We start from the raw sequence: 21229 nt of genomic DNA on the forward strand, positions 1-21229 counted from the left end.
ACTCTTCGGAGCGGCTTCCTCTCCTCCTCCCCTCCCCCGGCTTTTGCCATTCATGGGCCGAGGGATCAAAGGCTCCCTCCTCTGCGTCGCTCGCAGCCTTCGCGCGGCCCGAAGAGGGGCGGTTGGAGGATTTGGAGGAAAAATCGGTGGCAGCTCCCTCGGAAAATGGCCCTGGGCATGGCGTGGCTGCCAGAGCAGAGGGGCCGAAGCGTGTGGCCGCCCGGACCCGCCAAGCGTCTCTCTTCTCCACCTCAGCAGCCGTGTCTATACAGGGCTTGAGTTAGCACTGAGACCCGCCATCCATGCGTTACCGCACCGTTTCACTGGAGATAATTAGATTGAGATCCTTGACCTGACCTGGATTCCACCATTACACAAACCTTGAGTCTGGGAGCGCCATTCACTCTACACACAGATCGTTGCTACTGACCTTCGCAACAACCCGAGGGAACCGCGGAATGGAAGCTAAATTTACATCATCATTCCCATTTTACGGATTAGAAGAATGAGGCTCTGAAGTCATTCACTGACGTTTCCCCGAGTCTTGAATGACAGGGCGCAGACGAAATGATGCTGAGTCTCCTGACAGTGACCAGTATGGCGAAAGCAGGTCTCCATCGAGCTTCTTTGAGGGCTTGGTGGCACCAACCTCTGAGTTGCAGGTGTCGCCACCTTGCGTCCGGCCTCTGTGGTTAATCACATCCCCCCCTGCCAGTGACCTAACAACCACACCTTCCGCTGGCAGAGTCGGGGGAGAATTCGGTGTAGTGGCTGCTGGGAGTCCTCCGCCCAAGTATACAGTCTTTGGGCCTCCAACACCGGCCAGAAACCCATAGCCTGTTAGGCCTCTCCCTGAATACCGCGTGGGCCCTCATCCTGGTCCATAGGATTTGGGGAGCGGTGTCCACGATAAGCATAGCGTGGCAGGTGCAGGCAGAACTGTCACAAATACCTGATGAACTCAATTACTCAGCTATCTTATGAAGAAATGTCTCCGCACAAATCGGAGTCCTCCTTAAAAGAAAACAAGGAGCACTCTGGCACTCTGGTTTCAACTCCGAAGTACGCGCATTCTCACAGTTCATGAACTGGGCTGAAAGTAGGGGTTGCCAATGCCCACCTCAAGCTCTTTTCCGTAAATTTTGATAGAGTCCCCCTCCCTTTTTTAAAGTTAGCTCCAAGGAATTCCTCTCGGTTTAAAACATAAAAGCAAATCAGGGCTTGAGTCGGTCAGTTGGCATGTGAGGGAGACCTGATTAAAAAAAGACCCAATCAGCAGCACCCCTCTTCAACCCTCTGCTGAGTACAGGGCACAGGTTCGCCGGCAAAGCCGCGGCCTTGAGTCCACTTCCCATTCCAAAGAAAGTGCGGGCCCGGGGTGCACCCGAGAGCAGTGGTGCACAACGGACCACGTCTACCAAAACTAGTCCGGACGCTTCATATTTCGGAGCGAAACTGGACAGAAGGAACGAAAAAGCGGTTCTAAATAGACGACTGGCCTGGACCCAATCCCCTGAAATGGTAATATGGTCGTTATTTAAAAAGTGTAGGTATTTTCTGGTGTTTTCCCATCAAGTACCTGCCTAATTTCTGTATGGCACACGCCAGAAATCAATAGAAGTTAACAAGTCCTCCAAACAGTCCCCATCTCTTTGTTTAATCTCCTTTACAATAAAGCCAAGGGGAGAGAATTAAAAATCTTTGAAGTAGACCAAGGCTCAAAGGAATCAGCCAAGTAGACTTAAAGTAGTCACTTATTTCCCAAAACTGGTTTGTCGGCGAACAATAAAAGGAAGTAAAATTTATGGAGAAATTATACAGTGGATTTGTCACTTAAAATATCGTAACTGTCTCGAGGACAATACCCCATGCTGAGGATTAATGGTCCCGCCGGACCTTTGATTCACCAGCGCCTTTTCTTCGCCCTTGACAAATTGGATTTTTAGGAATGGGAAGGTCGCCTGGACCATTGTGCGCCAGCCATTCAGAGGCCTCGATTATGCAGAGGGCTGAGGGAACCACTCCATGTGACCCTCTCGGGTGGGACTCTGCAGCTGCTCCGCAGAGCAACTCTCTCACCAAACTCCGCGCCCTTGCGCTCGCGGTGCCAAAAGGCGCCCGCCCCAATTGAAAAGGCGCAGTGCATGCCCGCCCGCGTCACTCCGCGGGCGGAGGACGCACGTCGGGGTGCGGCTGCCTGGCTCGCGCGCGGCTCGGTCTCTGTCACTCGTGCCCTGCGGAGGACCTGGCGCACCCGAGCGCCTGCCTGGCGGCGGCGGCAGCAATGCACGGAACAGCCCGCGCTCCCGCCGCCAGCGTGAGCGCCGACTGCTGCATCCCGGCCGGCCTGCGCCTCGGGCCGGTGCCCGGAACCTTCAAGCTGGGCAAGTACCTGTCAGACCGCAGGGAACCCGGGCCCAAGAAAAAGGTATTAGCCATTCCGACCTCCGCCCCCAGCCTTTCGCCTCCCTTTGCTCTGGCCCTGACAGGGGTAGATAGGGCAAGTGGAGGAAGGGGGTGATTGAGTCGTTACCTGCCAATTCTGCCGGGTGGCCAGGGCGGGGGGTAGACTCCGGTATCCCCGCAAGTCGCATTAAGTGAGAGCTGGACGTGGGCCGAGCTGAGGGGAAAGGATGTGGCTGAGAGGGGACAGCCCCCCGGTGGGGTGCATGGGACTCTACGCGCCGGGACCACTCGGAACCCGCGGTTTCCCTGGACCTCTGCGGTTTCGTTAGCAGAGGCGTGGCGGGCCCTCGCCTCTCTGCAAATGCGTCTTTTCTCTGTTCCACAACGCGCAGGGCGTTGAAGACTTTTCTTCCCTTCTTCCCTTCAACGCGTTAATTTAAGGCTTACGTTTACCTTAATTTAATTTCATGTGTTTGGGGGGGAAAAAAACCAATCCTTGGGAAACTCTCAGTTCCTAGACCCCCCCCCCGCGGATGTCTGCTGGGGGTTTGGGGTAAATGGAGAGAGGGTGAAGAGCCAGGTGGTGGCTCCGACTAGGGCTTCGAGGGCGAGGAGCGCCCACCCGCGTGGGGCACCGGGTCCGCGCGCCCGCAGGCGGGCTTTGAGAGTCCAGGTCGCAACCGGCAGGCGTCGGGGCCAACCCACCAGCTCTGACTCGCCGAGCAGCGGACAGACCCCGGCCCGCATGGGGGTTTTAAAGGCCCCGCCCGCCCTGAGGCGTCCCAGCAGGCAAAGGTCGGCCCACAGCGACCGCGAGAAGAGGGCAGGAGTCCGGTGTGGGCGGCGGAGGGAGGACCTTAGCTTTGCCTAGTCGCTGCCGAGAGCTTTCTGGTAAGAAATCGCTCAGGCGCCCAGCCAGCGGGACCCGCATCTGGCTCCTCACGTAATCATCCTTTCCCCCCGCGGTCTAGAGCCTTCTTCTTTAAACGCGCTGTAATTGCTTTTAAATGGCCGGCGGTCCTGTGGCAGCTTTGTTCACACCCTTTCACCGCGGGGCTCGCCGGCACCTCCGCACCTCGGTGCGGTGCAGCGAGCGTCGGGAGGCACGAGAGGGAGGTGGAGGAAACTCTGGGTTCTGGGGCTGACTTCGAAAGGGCTCTCCCTGATATGCCGGCTGCTCTCAGAATGGCAGGAGCGAGAACCGGGGTGGGGGTGGGGATGGGGAACGTCTAGGTACCGGACGCCCCCAGGAGCTCAGGGAGGATGCTCTCGCCTTTGGTACTGCCAAGATGCGGCGAGAGGGGGAACTGTTAATACCAGCCAGCCTCTTCTCCCTCCCTCAAGCAAGGGTCCTAGGAATTACCTTCCTCCCAGCAGCCCACAGCGGTCTGGCCAAAGTGAACACAACCATTTTCCTGAGTCGGGTGGGGTGTTGGAATAACTTTCCCTCTGGATTGTGGGCCTGGCCGTGGCGCGGGGAAGAACGACCACTGCTTGTGTTGCAGGTGCGCATGGTGAGAGGGGAGCTGGTGGACGAGTCGGGGGGCTCTCCTCTGGAATGGATAGGGTTAATCCGGGCAGCCAGGAACCCCCAGGAACAGACTCTCGAAGCTATTGCAGACTTACCCGGAGGACAGGTACTGTGGGCTTCCCCCCACTGCCGATTCTACCTACCTAACGGTTCCTGAGGTGGCCACCAATATCAAGAGCAAAGCGCTTTAGCTGGAGGTCTCATTTAAATGTCCCAACAACCCTGTTAAGTAGATACTATTATTTTCCCCATTTGCAGAATGAGGGAAATGAGGTTCAGAGAGATCCAATAGATTTTCCATGGTCACACAGCGTCAGAACGAGCATTCGAACCTTTCCTTTTAGTTGTTTTTAGACCGATTATCCAGGAAATGACAGCAAGCTGTCCTGTTCCTTGTGTCCCAGATTTTCTACCGAGCTCTGCGAGATGTCCAGCCAGGGGAGGAGCTGACCGTGTGGTATTCCAACTCCTTAGCGCAGTGGTTCGACATCCCCACGATTGCAACTCCGACGCACGACGAGAAAGGTACCGCGTCAGAGAGGGCCTCCGGGCCAGCGCGGGTTGGTGAGAGTCGAGACCTTCTTCAGTCTTTGGATGCAACAGGGCCTTTCTCTTCAGCTGTGTAAAACTGAATTCGCACTCCCTGTCTGTGTAGGCAGAGAGGCGACGTCACCACTACCTCCTTAAAATCAACAGTAAAGGATAACAGCGACAATAATCTGCTTCGCGATGGTAGGGAAAAAACTTTTTTTAAGAAGCTTTATTTATTGAGAGAGAGAAAAAGTGGGGGGAGGGGCAGAGAGGAGAGAGAGAGAGAGAGAATCTCAACTAGACTCCCCGCTGAGCGAGGAGCCCCACACGGGGCTCCATCTCAAGATCCTGAGATCCTGACCTGAGCCAAAGCGAAGAGACTGGCACTTAACCTACTGAGCCACGAAAAATATTCTTTATGAACTTCATGGGGTCATCTTTTCCTATTACATACCCAGAGACAATAATTTACTCAATTAAGAACCAATACAGAAGACTTAACATATTATTAATCACATCATGAGCTCCAAAAAGCATAATTCAAACCTGGAATGGTTTTAGAAGGTGGAGGGGTTCTCTTCACTGGTTTGAAGGAAAGTAATGTATTTCTACAGCATTTTAGAAGCATTACGGTACGTACAGCTGGTCAGTTGGCCGGTACTGAGGCCCTTCCATTTAAATGGTATTTATTCATTTTGCCCTCCCTACTTAAATTGAATCTGGGATGTATCCCAGTTTCTTCTCAGATTTATTTGATCCCTTCCAAAGCCAAGAGTGGATTTATGCAAATTAAGGGGCAGTAACTAAAGAGAAGAACATTTTCAAACCTTCCCTAGAACATTGAAGAACACTTTCTGTGAAAGAAAGCGGGGAGGTGCTAAAATAGTTAAGATCTTAAGACCTCCCTTTTAATTCACAAAGCCACCAAGACTGTCTTTTTTCCTTGACAGTTGTTTTAGTTTGCAGTTTCTCCTCATGACACAGTTACGTTTAAAGTCAACTCAATGAATGCTGTGAAATCTTTTAACATGCTCTCTTCCTGAATTGTCTGCCCAATTCTCATCCCTTTAGAAAGAGGGTTAAATAAATTAATACAAATGTGAGCATTAAGAAACACTTCATGAATAAGACAGAATGAAGTTTATTCAGAGCCATGAATCACTTCACTTCAAAGTATCACTGTCTTGTGGGTAGATTTGTGAGTACAGTATTCATAAAACATTATCCTAAAGTAGTTTGTTCCTTGTATCACACTATATTAAATTCTCTTGTCAATGTCTTCCAGCAAAAGAGAAACATGATAAAAGCCCTGTAGCTGAGAACTCTCAAATCCGCCACTACAGGACAATTCTAACAGCTGCTGACCTTTAGGGGCCAGACATTTCTACACAGAACACCCCTCCTTAGGCACTCTCAAATAGTACAAAAGCAACTTGTTTGAGTGGTGGCCCTTGTGTTTTCATTTCAGCTAATTGAGCTTATAAACAGATGTCAGAATAGACACCATTTTCCTTTTGGGAATGTATGGGCTATTTTGAACCTGACTTCCCCACTTTTGATATGCCTGAAATCTTGGTAACCTCAGGGTTACACCAAGGAGAAGAGGCGAAGTCAGTTATGAAGTGTGTTTGATACTTTTGGCATAGGCTGGATTTCAGAGTCCAGAGAACATGTCAGTTGGTTAGGATAAACTGAAAAGGGAATATATTGAAACAGAGAACACATTTGCTTCACTCTCGAAAAGAGAAAGAGAAAAGGAGGGATGGCTGCTATTCTTCCAATATTGACTAACTCCAGTGGGTTTAAATTCCATGGTAAGCTTAAGGAAAGTATGGACCCTTTGTTTTAGGGATAAAGCGTACTTGGCTTTGCAATTGACTAGAGTCATTCTGGGGCAGCCTCTGAAAACTTCTTTAAAAAGGGGTAATGAGAGGAAGGTCCCGAGAAGGGAGGTTAGTTAAGATATTAAATCAGCATACCCACTAAGAGAATCCAGGAACTCTCTCTTTTTTTTTTTTCAAGGTTTATTTTGAAAGCCATTCAATACAAGGTAACAGAGGTATTGAAATGATTTCATCTAAGTCTTCCGTAAACAATTAGGGTAGGTTCTCAGAGGCAAATCCTCTTCCCCTCCGCTTTTGCTTTCTGCTCTACTTTGGCTTCAGCTGAAATAAACAGATCCTTACTTGAACTTCCATCTTTGTTACTTAGGGGGGCTACTTGCTTTATGCAAAGCCAAAAGTAAAATACACGAAGGAAGGAAGATCTGGAATTTCTTTCAGTTGTTTTTGCAGTGATGTTTTAGAAGTTTGAGCTGCTTGTGTACAAAAGTTTGAGCTGCTTGTGCACAAGGGGGGGGGGGAGGGAATGTAACTTTTTCACTAAATTTAATGAGACAGACATATTTGGGTACTTCTTGTGGCTCAACTAACTTCCTTCTCACAGACATCCTTCAGTATTATCAATTGATCCTAACATTAACAATGAAACCCACTGCAAGATCACTGTTCTGTGTCCAGATGTAACAAGCCCTTTTTAAGTGAAAATTAACTTTTACCATGTAATCAAAATCTGTTTCATACATGTGTCTCTTGATTGTGTTCCCAGGCCCTGGCAAAATTAAAAAAACTAACGTTAATAATATTAAACACGAAAAAAGTCTTGACACCAAAAACATGCATACAGTTCCTGGTAGAGAATTGTATACTTATTAAAAGCTGAGTATCTCCATATATCTATATATGTTCATTTATTTCATAAAAAATAAACAATTTTTTCCCAAGGACTTTATTATTAAGCCTGGATTCGTGTAGCTATCTAGGAGTTAATTAATTACTCCAGGTGGAACAACTGACAAGATAATGCAACATCATCCTTCAGTTTTTAGATTCTCAGGACATAGGGCTTTTTCTTTTCTCTCATCAAATTAAATGGGGTTAAAGAGGAAATAAAGATACAAATAATTTTGAAGAATAGCAGATCATAGTCCCTATGTGGTCCTTCAGTTGGTCACGCTCCAAGAAAACCTCAGGCAAAATGTTTAAGGCTGGGAGGGGGTGGGAAGGGTGGGTAGTGGACATAAAAGGCATTGTTCTATGAAAAGGAATGATTACATATGGCCCATACATACAAGATATTGTCTCGCCTGGTAATGAGGCGCTCACGACCATTAGATTGGTCTTTGTTCAGTTTATCCAAACTCCTTGACATACGCCACCTATTCTGCAAACGCCAACAGATGGGCCCGGGCACAGCACAGCTTCAACACTTGATTTAAAGCAACAGCTGCTCTCTGTTCTGGTCTCTTCCCTGGCCAGTCTGCCCGATCGCTGCCCTCCCAACGAAGATTTGCTCGGATGGCCCGGAGGAAGTCTTCGTTGGAAAGGCACAGGTCACCCCTTTGGCCTCTGAGTAATCCCAGAGGATGGAGCTGGTGACAAAGCTGGCCTTTTGGGGCTTCTCGGGGTCCTTGCTACAGCGGGGCTACCGAACTAACTCACTTATTCGCTGGACCCAAGGATACTCCTGTTCCTCCTCATACAGCTAGTCAAAATCTGGGCTTTGCCTTGGGTGCTCTTTCTTTCCCCCTTGCTTGTTCGCCTCTGACGGGGTCGCTTTCCTACTCTTTCTCGCCCAGGGGAGGAGCGCTACATTTGCTGGTACTGCTGGAGGACGTTTAGATACCCCAACAGCCTTAAGGCCCACCTACGTTTTCACTGCGTGCTCAGCAGCGGCGGGGGCCGAGCCTACCTGCACCACGAGCAAGCGGCTCGCCAAGGCGCTGCCCCGGCCGCGGATGGCCTTCACTTCTCTGCGAAACCCGCGGCGCCTGACTTTGCCGCAGTCGCCCCGCCTGGCACTCTGCGGTCCCACCCGCAGGCTCCGCCGCCCCTCCAGGCCTGCGGAGCGCGGGAGAGCATTAAGCGCGAGGCCACCTCTGCGCCCTCCGCCGCTTCGCCGCCCTCGGCCAAGTGGGGGCAGTCCAAGAAGGGCAAGGAGCAGCCGGACCGCGCCCTGGACATGAGCGGGGCCGCCCGGGGACACGGCCACTTCCTCGGCATCGTGGGCGGCTCCCCAGCGGGGGGCGGCGGCCTGGCCTTCTACCCCGGAGTGCGCTCGGCTTTCAAGCCTGCGGGCTTGGCCAGGGCGGCCGCGGCCGCGCACGGCGACCCCTACCGGGAGGAGGGCGGCGGCAAACCGGGGTCCGGCCTGGCCTTAGGCAGGCGGCTGGGTGGGGGCCGGGCAGGCGGGCGCCCGGGAAGCGGGGAGAACCCCGCGGCGGGCAGCACGGGCCACCACCATCACCACCACGCGCACCACCACCATCACCACTCAAAGTGCTTGCTCTCGGGGGAACCGCCTCCGCCGCCTCCGCCGGGCCTACCCTGCCCGGGGGGCCTGCGCGGCTGCCCTCTGCTCCCTGGCCCCCCGGAAGAGGCGTCAGCCTTCAAGCATGTGGAGCGCGCCCAGCCCGCCGCGGCTGCGCTGCCGGGAGCGCGTTTCGCTCAGCTGCCCTCTGCGACCGGGCTGCCCGTCGAGCGCTGCGCGCTGCCGGCCCTCGACGCGGGCGGGCTCAAAGCCTACCCCGGTGGCGAGTGCAGCCACCTGCCTGCCGTCATGCCGGCTTTTACCGTCTACAACGGGGAGCTGCTCTACGGCTCATCGGCCGCCGCCGCTTATTACCCGCTCAAACTGCACTTCGGCGGGCTGCTCAAGTATCCAGAGTCCATCTCCTACTTCAGCGGGCCTGCCGCGGCGGCGGCAGCAGCGGCAGCGGCCGCTCTAAGCCCTGCGGAGCTGGGTTCCTTGGCTAGTATCGACCGAGAGATCGCCATGCACACGCAGCAGCTGTCGGAGATGGCGGCCGGGAAAAACCGCGGCCGCCTGGACGCGGGGACGCTGCCACCAGCCGTTGTGGCAGCGGGTGGCCCTGGGGGTGGTGGCAGCGGAGGTGGCGGTGCGGGCAAGCCCAAGACCGGCCACTTGTGTCTCTACTGCGGCAAGCTGTACTCGCGCAAGTACGGGCTCAAGATTCACATGCGGACGCACACGGGCTACAAGCCGCTCAAGTGCAAAGTGTGCCTGCGGCCTTTCGGCGACCCCAGCAATCTGAACAAGCACATCCGGCTGCACGCCGAGGGCAACACCCCCTACCGCTGCGAGTTCTGCGGCAAGGTGCTGGTGCGCCGCCGGGACCTGGAGCGCCACGTCAAGTCCCGCCACCCCGGACAAAACCTGCTCGCCAAGGCGGGCGAGGGCCCAGGCGCAGAGGCTGAGTACCTCCCGGAGCCTGGGGAGCCCAAGAGCGACAACGACAGCGATGTGGACGTCTGCTTCACGGACGACCAGAGCGACCCTGAGGCTGGAGGCGGCGGCGAGCGCGACTCGTAACGAGTCGTCTCGGGAAAGGGTGGGCTTGGGGGGAATGGACAGAGATAAGAAGGTGCGGGTGGTTCTGTCTTGGGAGAAGAGGAGCTCCTGGATATGCGAAGGATCCGGTTGACCAAACCGTTTTTATGCTGATCGGGCGCCAGATTGGGAAGAGTGAGAGGTCCCAGGTCCGATGCTTAAACTCAGAGCAAAGGCTTAGAAATGGCTCAAAGAAACCTGGTCTCCTGCACAGCCCGAGGGCGGCCGATCCCCCCCGGCGTGTCCTAGGCCCATGGACTCCGCGGATAGGCCCTCCCACGAAACGCCCAGGAGGTCCACTCTCAAGGTTTAAGATCGCATTAACGTGAACTTCACAGCGTCCTTGAGGGCGCCGATTTTAACTGCCATATATTTTTAAATTGTTCTTTTCTGTGGAGGAAATCGTGCCTTTTGAAACGATGTTTGTGTGTGTGTGTGTGTGTTTTACATTAGCATTTCACGAAATAGACAACACAGTAGTCACAACTAGGTAGATGTGACATCTACACATGTGTTTCCATTTCATCTCTTCTCGTGTCAAAGACTACGCTTTCCCGTATTGACTATATAGTGGTAGCAGGTGTACAAATTGGTCAAGTTGCAATTATTTATAAGAGAGTAATGACAAATGTAAAATATCTAAAGCATGAATCTAAAAGCACGCAATATATAATTTTAAGGACAATGTCTTATTTGGTAGAGTACAAATGTGATGTATGTTGTTTTACAATGAATGATGTACAGTGGATTCAGTTTTTGGTCTTGGTTCCATTTTGTGCAATCTTTAATAAAAATACAAATACAAATGAGTTTCTTCACTTAGCGATTTCAGTAGGTCCTTTAAAGAAAGAGTTTCAATTTATGAGGAGACTCTATAATAAAATGAATCATAGGACACTTGAAGACTTTGATTATTCATAAAGTAAATGTTAAGTAGTGTTTTAATAGGGAAGTATACCATTTTCAATATATGCACTTCACAGGCTCCCAGATAGCAGGCAAAGCAATTTTTTTTTTAAGATATTATTTATTTATTTGACAGAGACAGCCAGCGAGAGAGGGAACACAAGCAGGGGGAGTGCGATAGGAAGAAGCAGGCTCCCAGCGGAGCAGCCTGATGGGGGGCTCGATCCTAGAACCCCGGGATCACGCCCTGAGCCAAAGGCAGACGCTTAACGACTGCGCCAGCCAGGCGCCCCGCAATTGCTTTCTGAAACCATTGTTAATTATGCTAAGAGTTTTAGTGTTTAGGAAAGAACTAATGACCTTCAAGAAAAAAATGCATATTTTTTGATGCATATTCCTCATCAAAAAGAATTATAGAACTGTAGAATCACTATTTCTTGTTATGTGCCGTTTTGACCGGAGGATTTTCCTTGGGAAGCAAACAAGGGAAACTTGTGCAGTGCTTTTTATGATTCATACACTTTAATATTCATTCAGCAAATGCTAAAGGAGGTACTGATCTGTTCTGCGTAGCTTTCTTTTCTCCATGCACTCTTTCCAATAATCTTGTGCTTTTGGTATGTGCCCCATTTTAAGGTAGAGAAAATATACACTTCAAAGTCACTAGGATGCCCCTAATGAGAAGTTCAAAGTTAGAAACAATGACTTTATTTATGGGTATAAAAGATTAATGCTAGCTAATGGAAGACTATCATTAAGAATATGTTTCTGTGGGCTAAAATTGGAAATTCTTACACCACCCCACAACCCCACATTCAGGGGAGGATTTCACTGAAGTTATGTAGAAGTGGAGGATCAGTTATCCCCTCCGTAAGGTCAGGTACCCTAAGAGCCCAGGTCTGTAGTGCTCTTCGCAGAGGTTAGTGGGAAGATTCTTGTTGATCAACAAAGGGTCTGGATATGATCCCAATGATGTAACTCATTTAAAAATGATTTTTCTTTTCTTCTTCTTTTTTTTAAGATTTTATTTATTTATTTGACAGAGATAGAGACAGCCAGCGAGAGAGGGAACAGAAGCAGGGGGAGTGGGAGAGGAAGAAGCAGGCTCATAGCGGAGGAGCCTGATGTGGGGCTTGATCCCAGAACGCCGGGATCATGCCCTGAGCCGAAGGCAGACGCTTAACCGCTGTGCCCCCCAGGCACCCCAAAAATGATTTTTATTTTCTTAATCCTGAGTACTGCAGCAGTCTCTACCTTGCTCTCTCCCAGTTGGGACCACGGCCTCAGTCACTGGGTGGCTGGCAGGGACTTTTTCTAACCCATCACAGCAAAAGGCATGGGTGGAGGGAGAGGGGACATCTGACTTCTATAGGGGCTGATTAGCAAAAATACTTTTCTTTGAGAAAACTTACGGAGTAAATTTTAGGTTTTTAGCATCAGCTGACCAAAAAATGTTTTGCTTTGTAAAAGAAAACCCAAAAAGAAAAAAAATGTGTGGATTAACATGTATATATGGTGACAATGAAACTAGCATTTATTGAGGGCCTACTCTATGCCAAATCCTCGTGCTATTTGCAATTCTTTCCTCCCTGCAGAAGATGACCATGGGCTTGGCACATAGGTTCAGTGATGCCCTGACACACAGAACTGGAAGTGAACCCAAGTATCTGCCTGTTCAGCTTGCTCTAGTCACCTAGGACTTATTTCTCACTGCCTGTGTAGTACCATAGTCCTGCCCTTTGAAGCAATTATTGCTTGAAACAAAATCCGTCCTTATAGAGAAATACTGGAAAACTTTGCTGCAATCAGATTGTGTAAGTCCTCAGGGAAAGTGAGAAAGGCTGCCCAGATTTAAAACATGAAAAGTTTTATCCGCAGTAAAAGTCTTGTTTCCTTCTTTCATTACCTAGCTCACTACTAAGTCTTATAACTCTTACTGTTTTAAAGAAAAAAGGTTGGTCAAAGGAAATACATTTAAAATTGATAAAAATTTAATAAAACAACCTAGCCTTCTTTTCCCCTTTGTAAATTGATACTGACTAGGTTATTAAGATAAATTTCAGTTTAAAAAAGGAAAATTGAATATAGATTTAAAAAGTTCTTAGTAGCAGGTCATTTGTAATTCTCCATAGGTTGCTTGAATAACCTGTATATTTGTCCATGGATGTGCACACTATCATATATAATGAATGTGATTATTTTAATGGTGAAGTCAAATAAGTGATGTACAATCACTAACTTTAATACTATTTATTTAAATGGCTCAGTTGAATTAGTGTTTCTCATATGACTTCTTTTAGTCTCCAATCCCTTTGTCTTCCATTCCCAGACTCCAACCCTCCATCCTTCTCATCCTGAAGACCACGACTAACTTTAAAGGTTATGCTAAAGCCGCTGGAAGTTTCTTAGATTTTAACTAAATATTTTGTACCAAGAGATTTAAAAAAATGATAGGAGGATTTATGTATTTTAGAAGTAAAAGTATCTAGATTGTTTGGGCCTTAATTTGGACATTAAAATGTTTTGCTAATCTGAATAAATCAGACACGGGTTCTAGGCTTGCTTCTACCACTTATTTGGTATTTTGCGTCAGTCTCTCTACTGCCTCAATTTCCTCATCTGTAAAACAGGTTGAAATAATAAGCAATAGGGAGGTTGTGGGGATTGAATGAGTTAATGTATGTAAACTGCTTAGAATAAAGCCTGATGCATAGTAGGCTCTCAGACAATGTTAAAGTAACCCTAGCAACTCTGTGGTTTCATTTTGAAGACATCAACCAATGAGATAAGGGTTGACGCTCTTTTACAAGCATTAGCACTTCGTTCTCCGCTTGTTTCATTTCTAGCGCGGGAGAAACTCGCCCCAACTTCAATAAATAAAGGCTTTTCACACTTTTGCCAAAGAAAAACTTCGTCAGACCCCTTATCAAGTCATCTTTCCATTTTAAGCTCACACATCGACCTGTTCAAACTCCTCATAGCGGTTAAGTGAACAGGAAGAATGCTCTTCGTCTGTTTTCACTAACTTTTGAAACGCACTGCTGTGCGGTGAGTTTAAGCAGAAGCCTGCGGAGGAGGTGAGCCCGAGAACATCTCCCCTCCCGAGTCGAGCAGAGAGTAAAACACACAGAAAGAGCTGCAATTTTTTAGCGTTCTACTCTGAGGAAAGTTCATTTCCTGTCTAGACTCTGAGGGTAGGAGGTGAGTGACGGCGGGGCTCCAGGTTAGAACTGCAGTCCGGGGCCGCGGAAGGAGCCTTTGGTGGTGTCGGTGCTGAGGCATCAGGAACGTGAGGGCAGTGATTGGCTGCTCTCCTTTAGTCCGAACGCTCCCATTGGCTCATTCCTTGGAGCCAGGGATGCTATTGGTGGCAGGCTGGCCTCGCGCGAAGGTTTGGGCAGGTGCTGCCTCCCGGGAACCTGTGGCCCACTGGCGGTGTGGGTGTCGCAGCGTCAGGTAGTGAGAGTGGCGCTCTTGCAGCTCACGGCTTCGCTCTCCCGGGCAGCAGGGGTTTTCGGGTTCTGGGTTGGCGCAGAGGTGTGGGAGTCTCGCCACGTTTAGGTGTAGTGTCTGGGAGCCCTGGAGGGGAGAGAAACGCGGGACCCGCCTTCCACCGCCCCCCCCCTTGCGGCGCCCAGCAGGAGGCCGAGGGAGTTCCTGGCGCCTAACTAGTTCTTGTTTAAGTGCTCCTGCCCTACTGTGGCGGGGAGCTGCGGCACCAGCGCTGCGGCGCCCTCACCATCTGCTGCCTCCCCAAAGGGAAGGGGGCATAGGCGCTGGCGCCGTCGGGAGGTCAGACTTGACCTTTGGCCACCCAGGTGTGAGTTGTGAAGGGGAGGACTCAACAGACGGCGGGGCCAACGTGTTTAGTTCCAGAAGGAGCGTGGCGCTCGCTCTGGGCTGGGTGACCTTCCTACAAAAGATGAAAGGAGTGCTTCTGTCATCTGCGACTGTAGTTTAATTCAAATTAGGTGTAACCAGTTGTACGAGAGACAACTTGTTAAAGCTTTTGGCTTCAGAGCCGTCCCAGGGCCCTTAAAAAAGGGACCGAGGTTGGGTGGGCTATATGTATGCATGTAAATCCTTTAAGGACGCTGATTTTATTTCAAGTGCAAAATGTTTTCATTGTTTAAATTTTAGCATTTCATGTAAGTAGATAAAAACTAAAGCACAATTATTAAAAAGATGAACGTGATAGCATAAAAGACAGATTTTTGCAATTAGAATTAAACAGGTTGAAAAACATTTTCATGTAGAGTGAGGAAACTTTATTAAAAATGAAATATATTAGATATCCAAATATCATGAGTATTGTCTACCTTTTTTTTCTATCCACATATGCTTTCGCATACTTTGGTATTGTAGGAAGTGGCTACAAATAACACATATCCTATTCTTAATGTTGGCAGTATCATAATGTTCCTGTGAGTTAATTTAAGCAGAGAATGATTTAAAATCCAACGTTCCATGGCAAGTTGTATTTGAATGGGAGACACTCAATTCCAGTGATTTGTGTAGAAAGCCTTAGGTAGAAATGTCTTATGTGACAGGATATATAGTGAAGAGAAATTCAATAGCAGATGGCTTTACATAAGAACACAGTGAAGGTCAAAGATAGTTTTTTAATTTTTTTTTTTTTTTTTAGATCCCTGACAACCGACAGCAAGATAAAATTCTATACTCCACGCTGAGCAGTTGATTCCTGAATTATCACCTTAAGGTAAATGGAGACATGACCAGGTCAGGTTTAAGCTCATTTGAGTGTATTGGACCATAGCAGAACACATCTGTGAGCAACAAAGTGCTTTCAGGTATGCTAAAAGTCAATCCAATAAGAAATGAGTCAATGTAGGATGTCACATTTTATATGCTTATTTGTGATTTTCAGCAAGCTGGAGGAAAAAATGCCTTAGTGACCAAGAAGATACAGAGAAAAGAAAATACATTAGGGAATTTATAGGATAGGCTTTCTGAATTATTTAAAACTAAATTGTTGAACTGTGGTCTCAGGTACCGCTTTTGCCATTTATATGTGTTTGTACATATATTGAGCCCCACGTTTGTTTTCCAAATCAATTTATGTGTTGTTGGCTTGAATTGGTAGTTGATATTCATATTGGCCAATATTTTCCTCATAAAGTGAGATAAAAATAGTTTTGTCTTGAAGTTTCCTGGAAGGCACTTAATTTCATTAAACCTTCATCATCTCACTTAATCTTTATAACCTATTTTCCAGATAAGGGAAATGAGGTTTGTGTTGTACAGCTACCTAGAAATATTTCCAGGAGTCGTCCCTAGACCTGTTGACTTCACAGCCTAATTCTCAACATGCTGCATGTCCTCTTTAAAGCACTGTCATCTGACTGACATAGGAGGTGTCCAGAAATTCAGTAACTAGATCCAGTGAATGTTTCACCGGACAAATGTTTCACAGCTGAAAGATTAATAGGTTCCCATACTTTTCCATCTGGTACCAGAGTTAAATTAGAGACCATCTTTGGCTTGTATGTACTTGAAATTATTTGAATTCTGGTAAATTCCTATAAGGCTGGGTTCAGTTCAGTCTAGCCTGACTTGGTTTTATTAAACACAAAGATGTGTGTATAGGGGTTAGTCTCGAGTGGTCCACCTGTGTTCCTGCTGACCCTAGGAAGAAAGGTATGGTAGTTGGATTCTGTTGAGAACTTCAGGACTCGGGGCCCTATTCCCAAGTTAGGACCTAAAAAATTTCCCAGGCTTCTACCAACCCTTGGGATTGATCACCAGTGGTATATATAGTTCAGTCAGTTTTCAAACTCCTTTCTCAGGTAGCAGGCTGAATTTCTGGGAGTCTGGGTTGGCCTGAAGCTGTTCTGCTAATGGTAGACCTGAGGGTGATCAGAAAGACACAAATACAGGGCCCAAATCAAAATAGAATGCCAGGCACAGTATCATCTGGAAAGAGCCAGACTGAGGCAAAATCCCAGTAGTTACAAGGTAGCAGGAATGAAATCAAACTAAAACAGGAAGGTTGGGATAGAATGAAGGAGGTAGAGAAGGAGTGAGACCTTCAACAGCTGGGGCCTAGAGATAGTAATTTTTTAATAAATTAACTTTTTAAAAAATAGGTAATATGCCTATATGTTCAAAGATAATAACTGTATAAATAAGTTTATATTTTAGAGTCTTAATTTCTCTTTTCTCTACACTCCTGTCCACCAAGAGATAATTGCTAGGGGTAGATTAATTGCAAAGCTCACTGGCACTCACAGGACCTTCCAGGACCTGTACCTAATTTTGTCTTGTTTTTCTTAAAGTAATTTTTCCAAATTCTAGGAGTTTCAGAACCTACAAAATCTGGATCTATACTTTGTAACCAGTTATTTCAGTTTCTTTTTGTTAAGTATAAACACTCTAGAATGGATATACTTAAGCTGAAGAATTTTTTCCTGTATCTTGTGTTTTAATTTTTTAAAAATCATATATTCTGTAGGTCTTTTCAGAGCAGTGCAAAACCTCATTCTTTTTTTCTTTTATAGCTGCATAGTATCCTATCGTATAGACAAGCATAGGTTATTTAACCAATTCTTCTGTTGATGGCGCTTGGGTTATTTTCTATAAAGAATGCTTCAATGAATAGCTTGTGCTAAGTGAATTTGTAGGTGGGGTGCATGTGGGGAGGTGGTCAGTGAAGACTCTGAGCTGACCAGCATAGTGTCAGAACCAGACCAACCTCTAGGAAATGGGTGATTGGCTGACTGCTCAACTCATTCCTTCTCTTTGTGATTCTCAAGGCTCCGTCACCCTTAGTTCTTGACCATATTCAGCAATAGAGAGGCAAAACACTGCGGGCCTCTCTCTGTTCTTTTGTTCTCTAGGGAATTTGTCAGAGAATCCTTGGGAGACCTGAGCCATAGCACTGTACTTCTCCAGGTCAGACAACATGGAAATCCTAATGTTAGGCTAACATGGAAAATGTGTGTTTGTGTGCACATGCATTTGAACTTTTAAAATTCTCTCCTATGAACATCACCATCAAATTTTGATTTCCCTGTGATATGTATTATTTAAAAGTACTTTATGTAAAACCATCTTTGGGATTGTAATTCAGACCAGTAACTGGATGACTGGAGTGTGGGCCTATGGTAAGTAGTAGGTACAGAGCATAATCCACACCAGCTGTAGAATAGTGGCAAGCACTCCGGTAGGGAAACAAACGAATGCAAATGAGATGCACTTGGCCATGGAACAAAGATGAAAATGACATTCACTTGTAAATGAGTTTTCTGTGTTTGATGTAAACAGAATGACATGTATTTTGCAGGAAGACCTCCATGACCTTAGGATAGTTGTTGAATTCATTACATGGGGCTGCACATGTTTCTGACATTTTATCATTATTAGTGTGTCTCATGATCTAACCATCTCTAGGCTTTTATTTAGAAGCATTTCTATGATTTTTTTGTCCTAGGAAATGGTCTCAGAGGTAAGGTGAGATGCTCATCACTGAGAGCTTAAATGCTCTGGAATAAAACTTCAGTCTGGCACCTTGCACTCAGATAAGGGCACAGCTGATCTGATAGAGCTCAGGATCAAGAGGAAGAGCATCTGCTTCTCACTTTTGCCTTCCATTGCTTGCTGTGGGTCCCCAGCCTGGATATTTGCGTGCACATTAGAGTTGATGATTGATACGTAGCTTTGCTTTCTGAGCCTTATTCATCGTTCAATCCCTTTTAAAATCTCCCCTCTTCTCTGTAGCCTTCCCTGATTGTCCTAGCCCAAGGTGGTCTTTTCTTCTTCTGGACTTCCACAGCAGGTGCTCTGTGATACTCATTAGTCACTTATTTTGTCAAATGCATATTTTGGATTATGTCATTTGCTTTTAAAATATCCCAGGCAGGGGTGCCTGGGTGGCACAGTTGGTTGAGCATCTGACTCTTGGTTTTGGCTCAGGTTGTGATCTCAGGGTCATGAGATCAAGCACCGTGTCAGTCTCTGTGCTCAACATGGAGTCTGCTTGTTTCTCTCTCTCTCTCCTCCTCCCCTCAATGTTTGCTCTCTTTCTCTCTCTCTCTGGAATACATAAATAAATAAATATCCCTGGCATGCTTTACACATAGATATTCAACAAATATTCCAGAATTAATTGATTAAACACTCTGAATTGCTGATCCTTCTGAAAACTATGATGAAGCACTGAGAACCTGCCATGTACCAGGCATTGTAATGGCTCACGATACAGGATGATTACAATAGTCTAGCTGCTCATAGTCCTGTGAGATAGGCAAACACAGAAACAGAAACTGATAGCATGATGTGCTGGGTATGATGATGGAGATAAGCACAGAGGAAGGGCCCCTTCTCAGTCACAGAGAGGAGACTGAGAGTAGGGAAGGAGTTAAATAGGGAAAGACTTAAAGGAATTGAATAGGGAGGTGACACATGCACTGTCTTAAAAGATGGGTAGGAATCATCTAGTCAAAGGTAAAGAGAGCTGGAAGGGTATTTCCAGGGACAGAATAGCATGAAGGAAGATACTGAGTAGAGAAGCAGCAAGCAGAAGCAGGGTGGCAGCAGAGTGAGAGAATTCTAGGCAGTGCAGTGTTGCTGGTGGGTAGAGTGGCAGGCAGGCAGTATTGCTGAGAGTTGAGGATCCATCCGTGAGGAAGGGTGGTACAGCGGTTAAGAGAATATATGGTCTTGGGAATTAGGCAGAGCCAAGTTTGCATCCTGGCTCTGTATCCTCTTAGCCATGGAAACTTGGCTGAATTTCTTAACTTCTATATGCATCCATTTACTCATCTGTAAAATGGGAACAACAGCAGCGTTATATTTAAAGGGTTCTTATGGGTTAATTGAAGTTATGTTTGCAAAGTGCATAACACAGGGTGAACATTTAAAGCATGTTGGCTAATTGTTTTTGAGAGACTGGAGAGTTGTGCAGGGTCATAAAGGGAGGGCCCCTGGAAAGTTTAAGCTGGTACTGACAGGCACTTTTTATGGTAAAGGGGACTGTTTTGGAGGCAGGGAGACCAGTTAGGAGACAGTCATATTTAGCATTTCAGTTGACAGATGGCAAGGGACACTGGTAGTAGGGATGGAGAGAAGAGGATAGAGTTAAATATGAGGTAACATCCCTAGGATTTTGTGAGTGAGTGGGGGAATGTGAGCACGAATAAGGAGTCAAGTGTATTAATGACAGGACAGTTACAAAGTGTTCAGTAGTCTCACACTGTGTCCATGGGCTATTAGCAAATGCAGTTCATTTCAGGTCAGGATAATCTTAGAGGTGTTCTGTTTTGTTGAGAAATAGAACCTAAAAAAGAAAAAAAAAGTCTGATATGTTTAAATATATAAATAACAAAAGCTTATGTTAACCCCTCACAAAAACAAAACTAAAGATAATTATATTGTAAGGAAAATACTAGCTTTGCCAATCACAGAAGGTAATAGCAATATATAAATAGCTCATGGGGCACCTGGCCAACTCAGTCAGTAGAGCATGAGACCCTTGATCTTACGGTCATGAGTTTGAGCCCCACATTGGGTGTAAAGATTACTTAAAAAATACATAAAATTAAAAAATAAATAGCTCATTAAAATTTATGAGGAGGCTTCATGCTTCCAGTAACTAAATGGCAGACGATAAGAATTAACCAAGTGGCTGGTAAACAAAGGTGTGTAAACACATTCTTTCTCATAGAAATCAAAGATAGGCACGTTAAAATGTCTTTAAATATGAAAATTAGATAAAAATTTAAGATAATGCCGGTAATATTCTGAAATTGGTGTGGGAACATTTTGCTGATGTCACTAAAACCATTCGTTCAGCAATGTGGAAAAAATTTGCCAGGGAGATCTGTCGATCTGTTTATCTACCTATTTAAATTTGTGCTCAGAACTCACATTTCTGAGGATTTATTCTAGAAAGACAATTTAGCAATTTAACAAAAGCATAAAGCTACATGCACATGGTTTTTCACTGCAGCATTAAGTCTTATAGCAAAGAAAGAAAGGAAAATTAAAAGAGCAACCTAAGTACTCACAATTAAGGGGTGCTTATTTAGGGAATATCAATATTATAGTATATTATGAAGCAATTAAAAAGAATTACAAAGAGGGACACCTGGGTGGCTCAGTCGGTTAAGCATCTGTCTTGAGCTCGAGTCATGATCCCGGGTTCTAGAATTGAGTCCTGCATTGGGCTCCTTGCTCAGTGGGGAGCCTGCTTCTCTCTGCCTGCTGCTCCCCCTCCTTGTGCTGTCGTTTCTCTCTCTCTCGATCTCTGACAAATAAATTTTTTAAAAAACTTAAAAAAAGTAATTACTAAGATAAAACAGTGGAAAAGTCTTCGTGAAAATATTAAGTGAGATAAGCTGAATAAAAATGATTGTCCATTATGATTGTAGTTCCTAAAGAATGTGTATTTGTGTAAAGACTGGAAAAGTAACGTGCAGGGCACAGAAG

At 46.7% G+C, this 21229-nt stretch overlaps 1 protein-coding gene across 1 annotated transcript; it reads left to right on the forward strand.

Annotated features, from left to right (window-relative positions):
- Positions 1-2284: 2284 nt before the first annotated feature.
- PRDM13 (PR/SET domain 13) lies at positions 2285-9859 on the forward strand. The gene is made up of 4 exons (XM_045807088.2): positions 2285-2428; positions 3912-4043; positions 4342-4462; positions 8106-9859. The coding sequence occupies exons 1-4, from the start codon at positions 2285-2287 to the stop codon at positions 9857-9859; spliced, it is 2151 nt and encodes a 716-aa protein (XP_045663044.2).
- Positions 9860-21229: the final 11370 nt, after the last annotated feature.

The sequence above is a fragment of the Ursus americanus genome, chromosome 11 (assembly GCF_024610735.1).
Source record: "Ursus americanus isolate L20-20 chromosome 11, mUrsAme1.1.p, whole genome shotgun sequence".
Taxonomy (NCBI): domain Eukaryota; kingdom Metazoa; phylum Chordata; class Mammalia; order Carnivora; family Ursidae; genus Ursus; species Ursus americanus.

Coding starts and splice junctions, on each gene's coding strand:
- PRDM13 (XM_045807088.2), top strand. CDS start 2,285: ATGCACGGAACAGCCCGCGCTCCCGCCGCCAGCGTGAGCGCCGACTGC. Junction 2,429..3,911: donor AACCCGGGCCCAAGAAAAAG/GTATTAGCCATT, acceptor CTTGTGTTGCAG/GTGCGCATGGTGAGAGGGGA. Junction 4,463..8,105: donor TCCGACGCACGACGAGAAAG/GTACCGCGTCAG, acceptor TTTCTCGCCCAG/GGGAGGAGCGCTACATTTGC.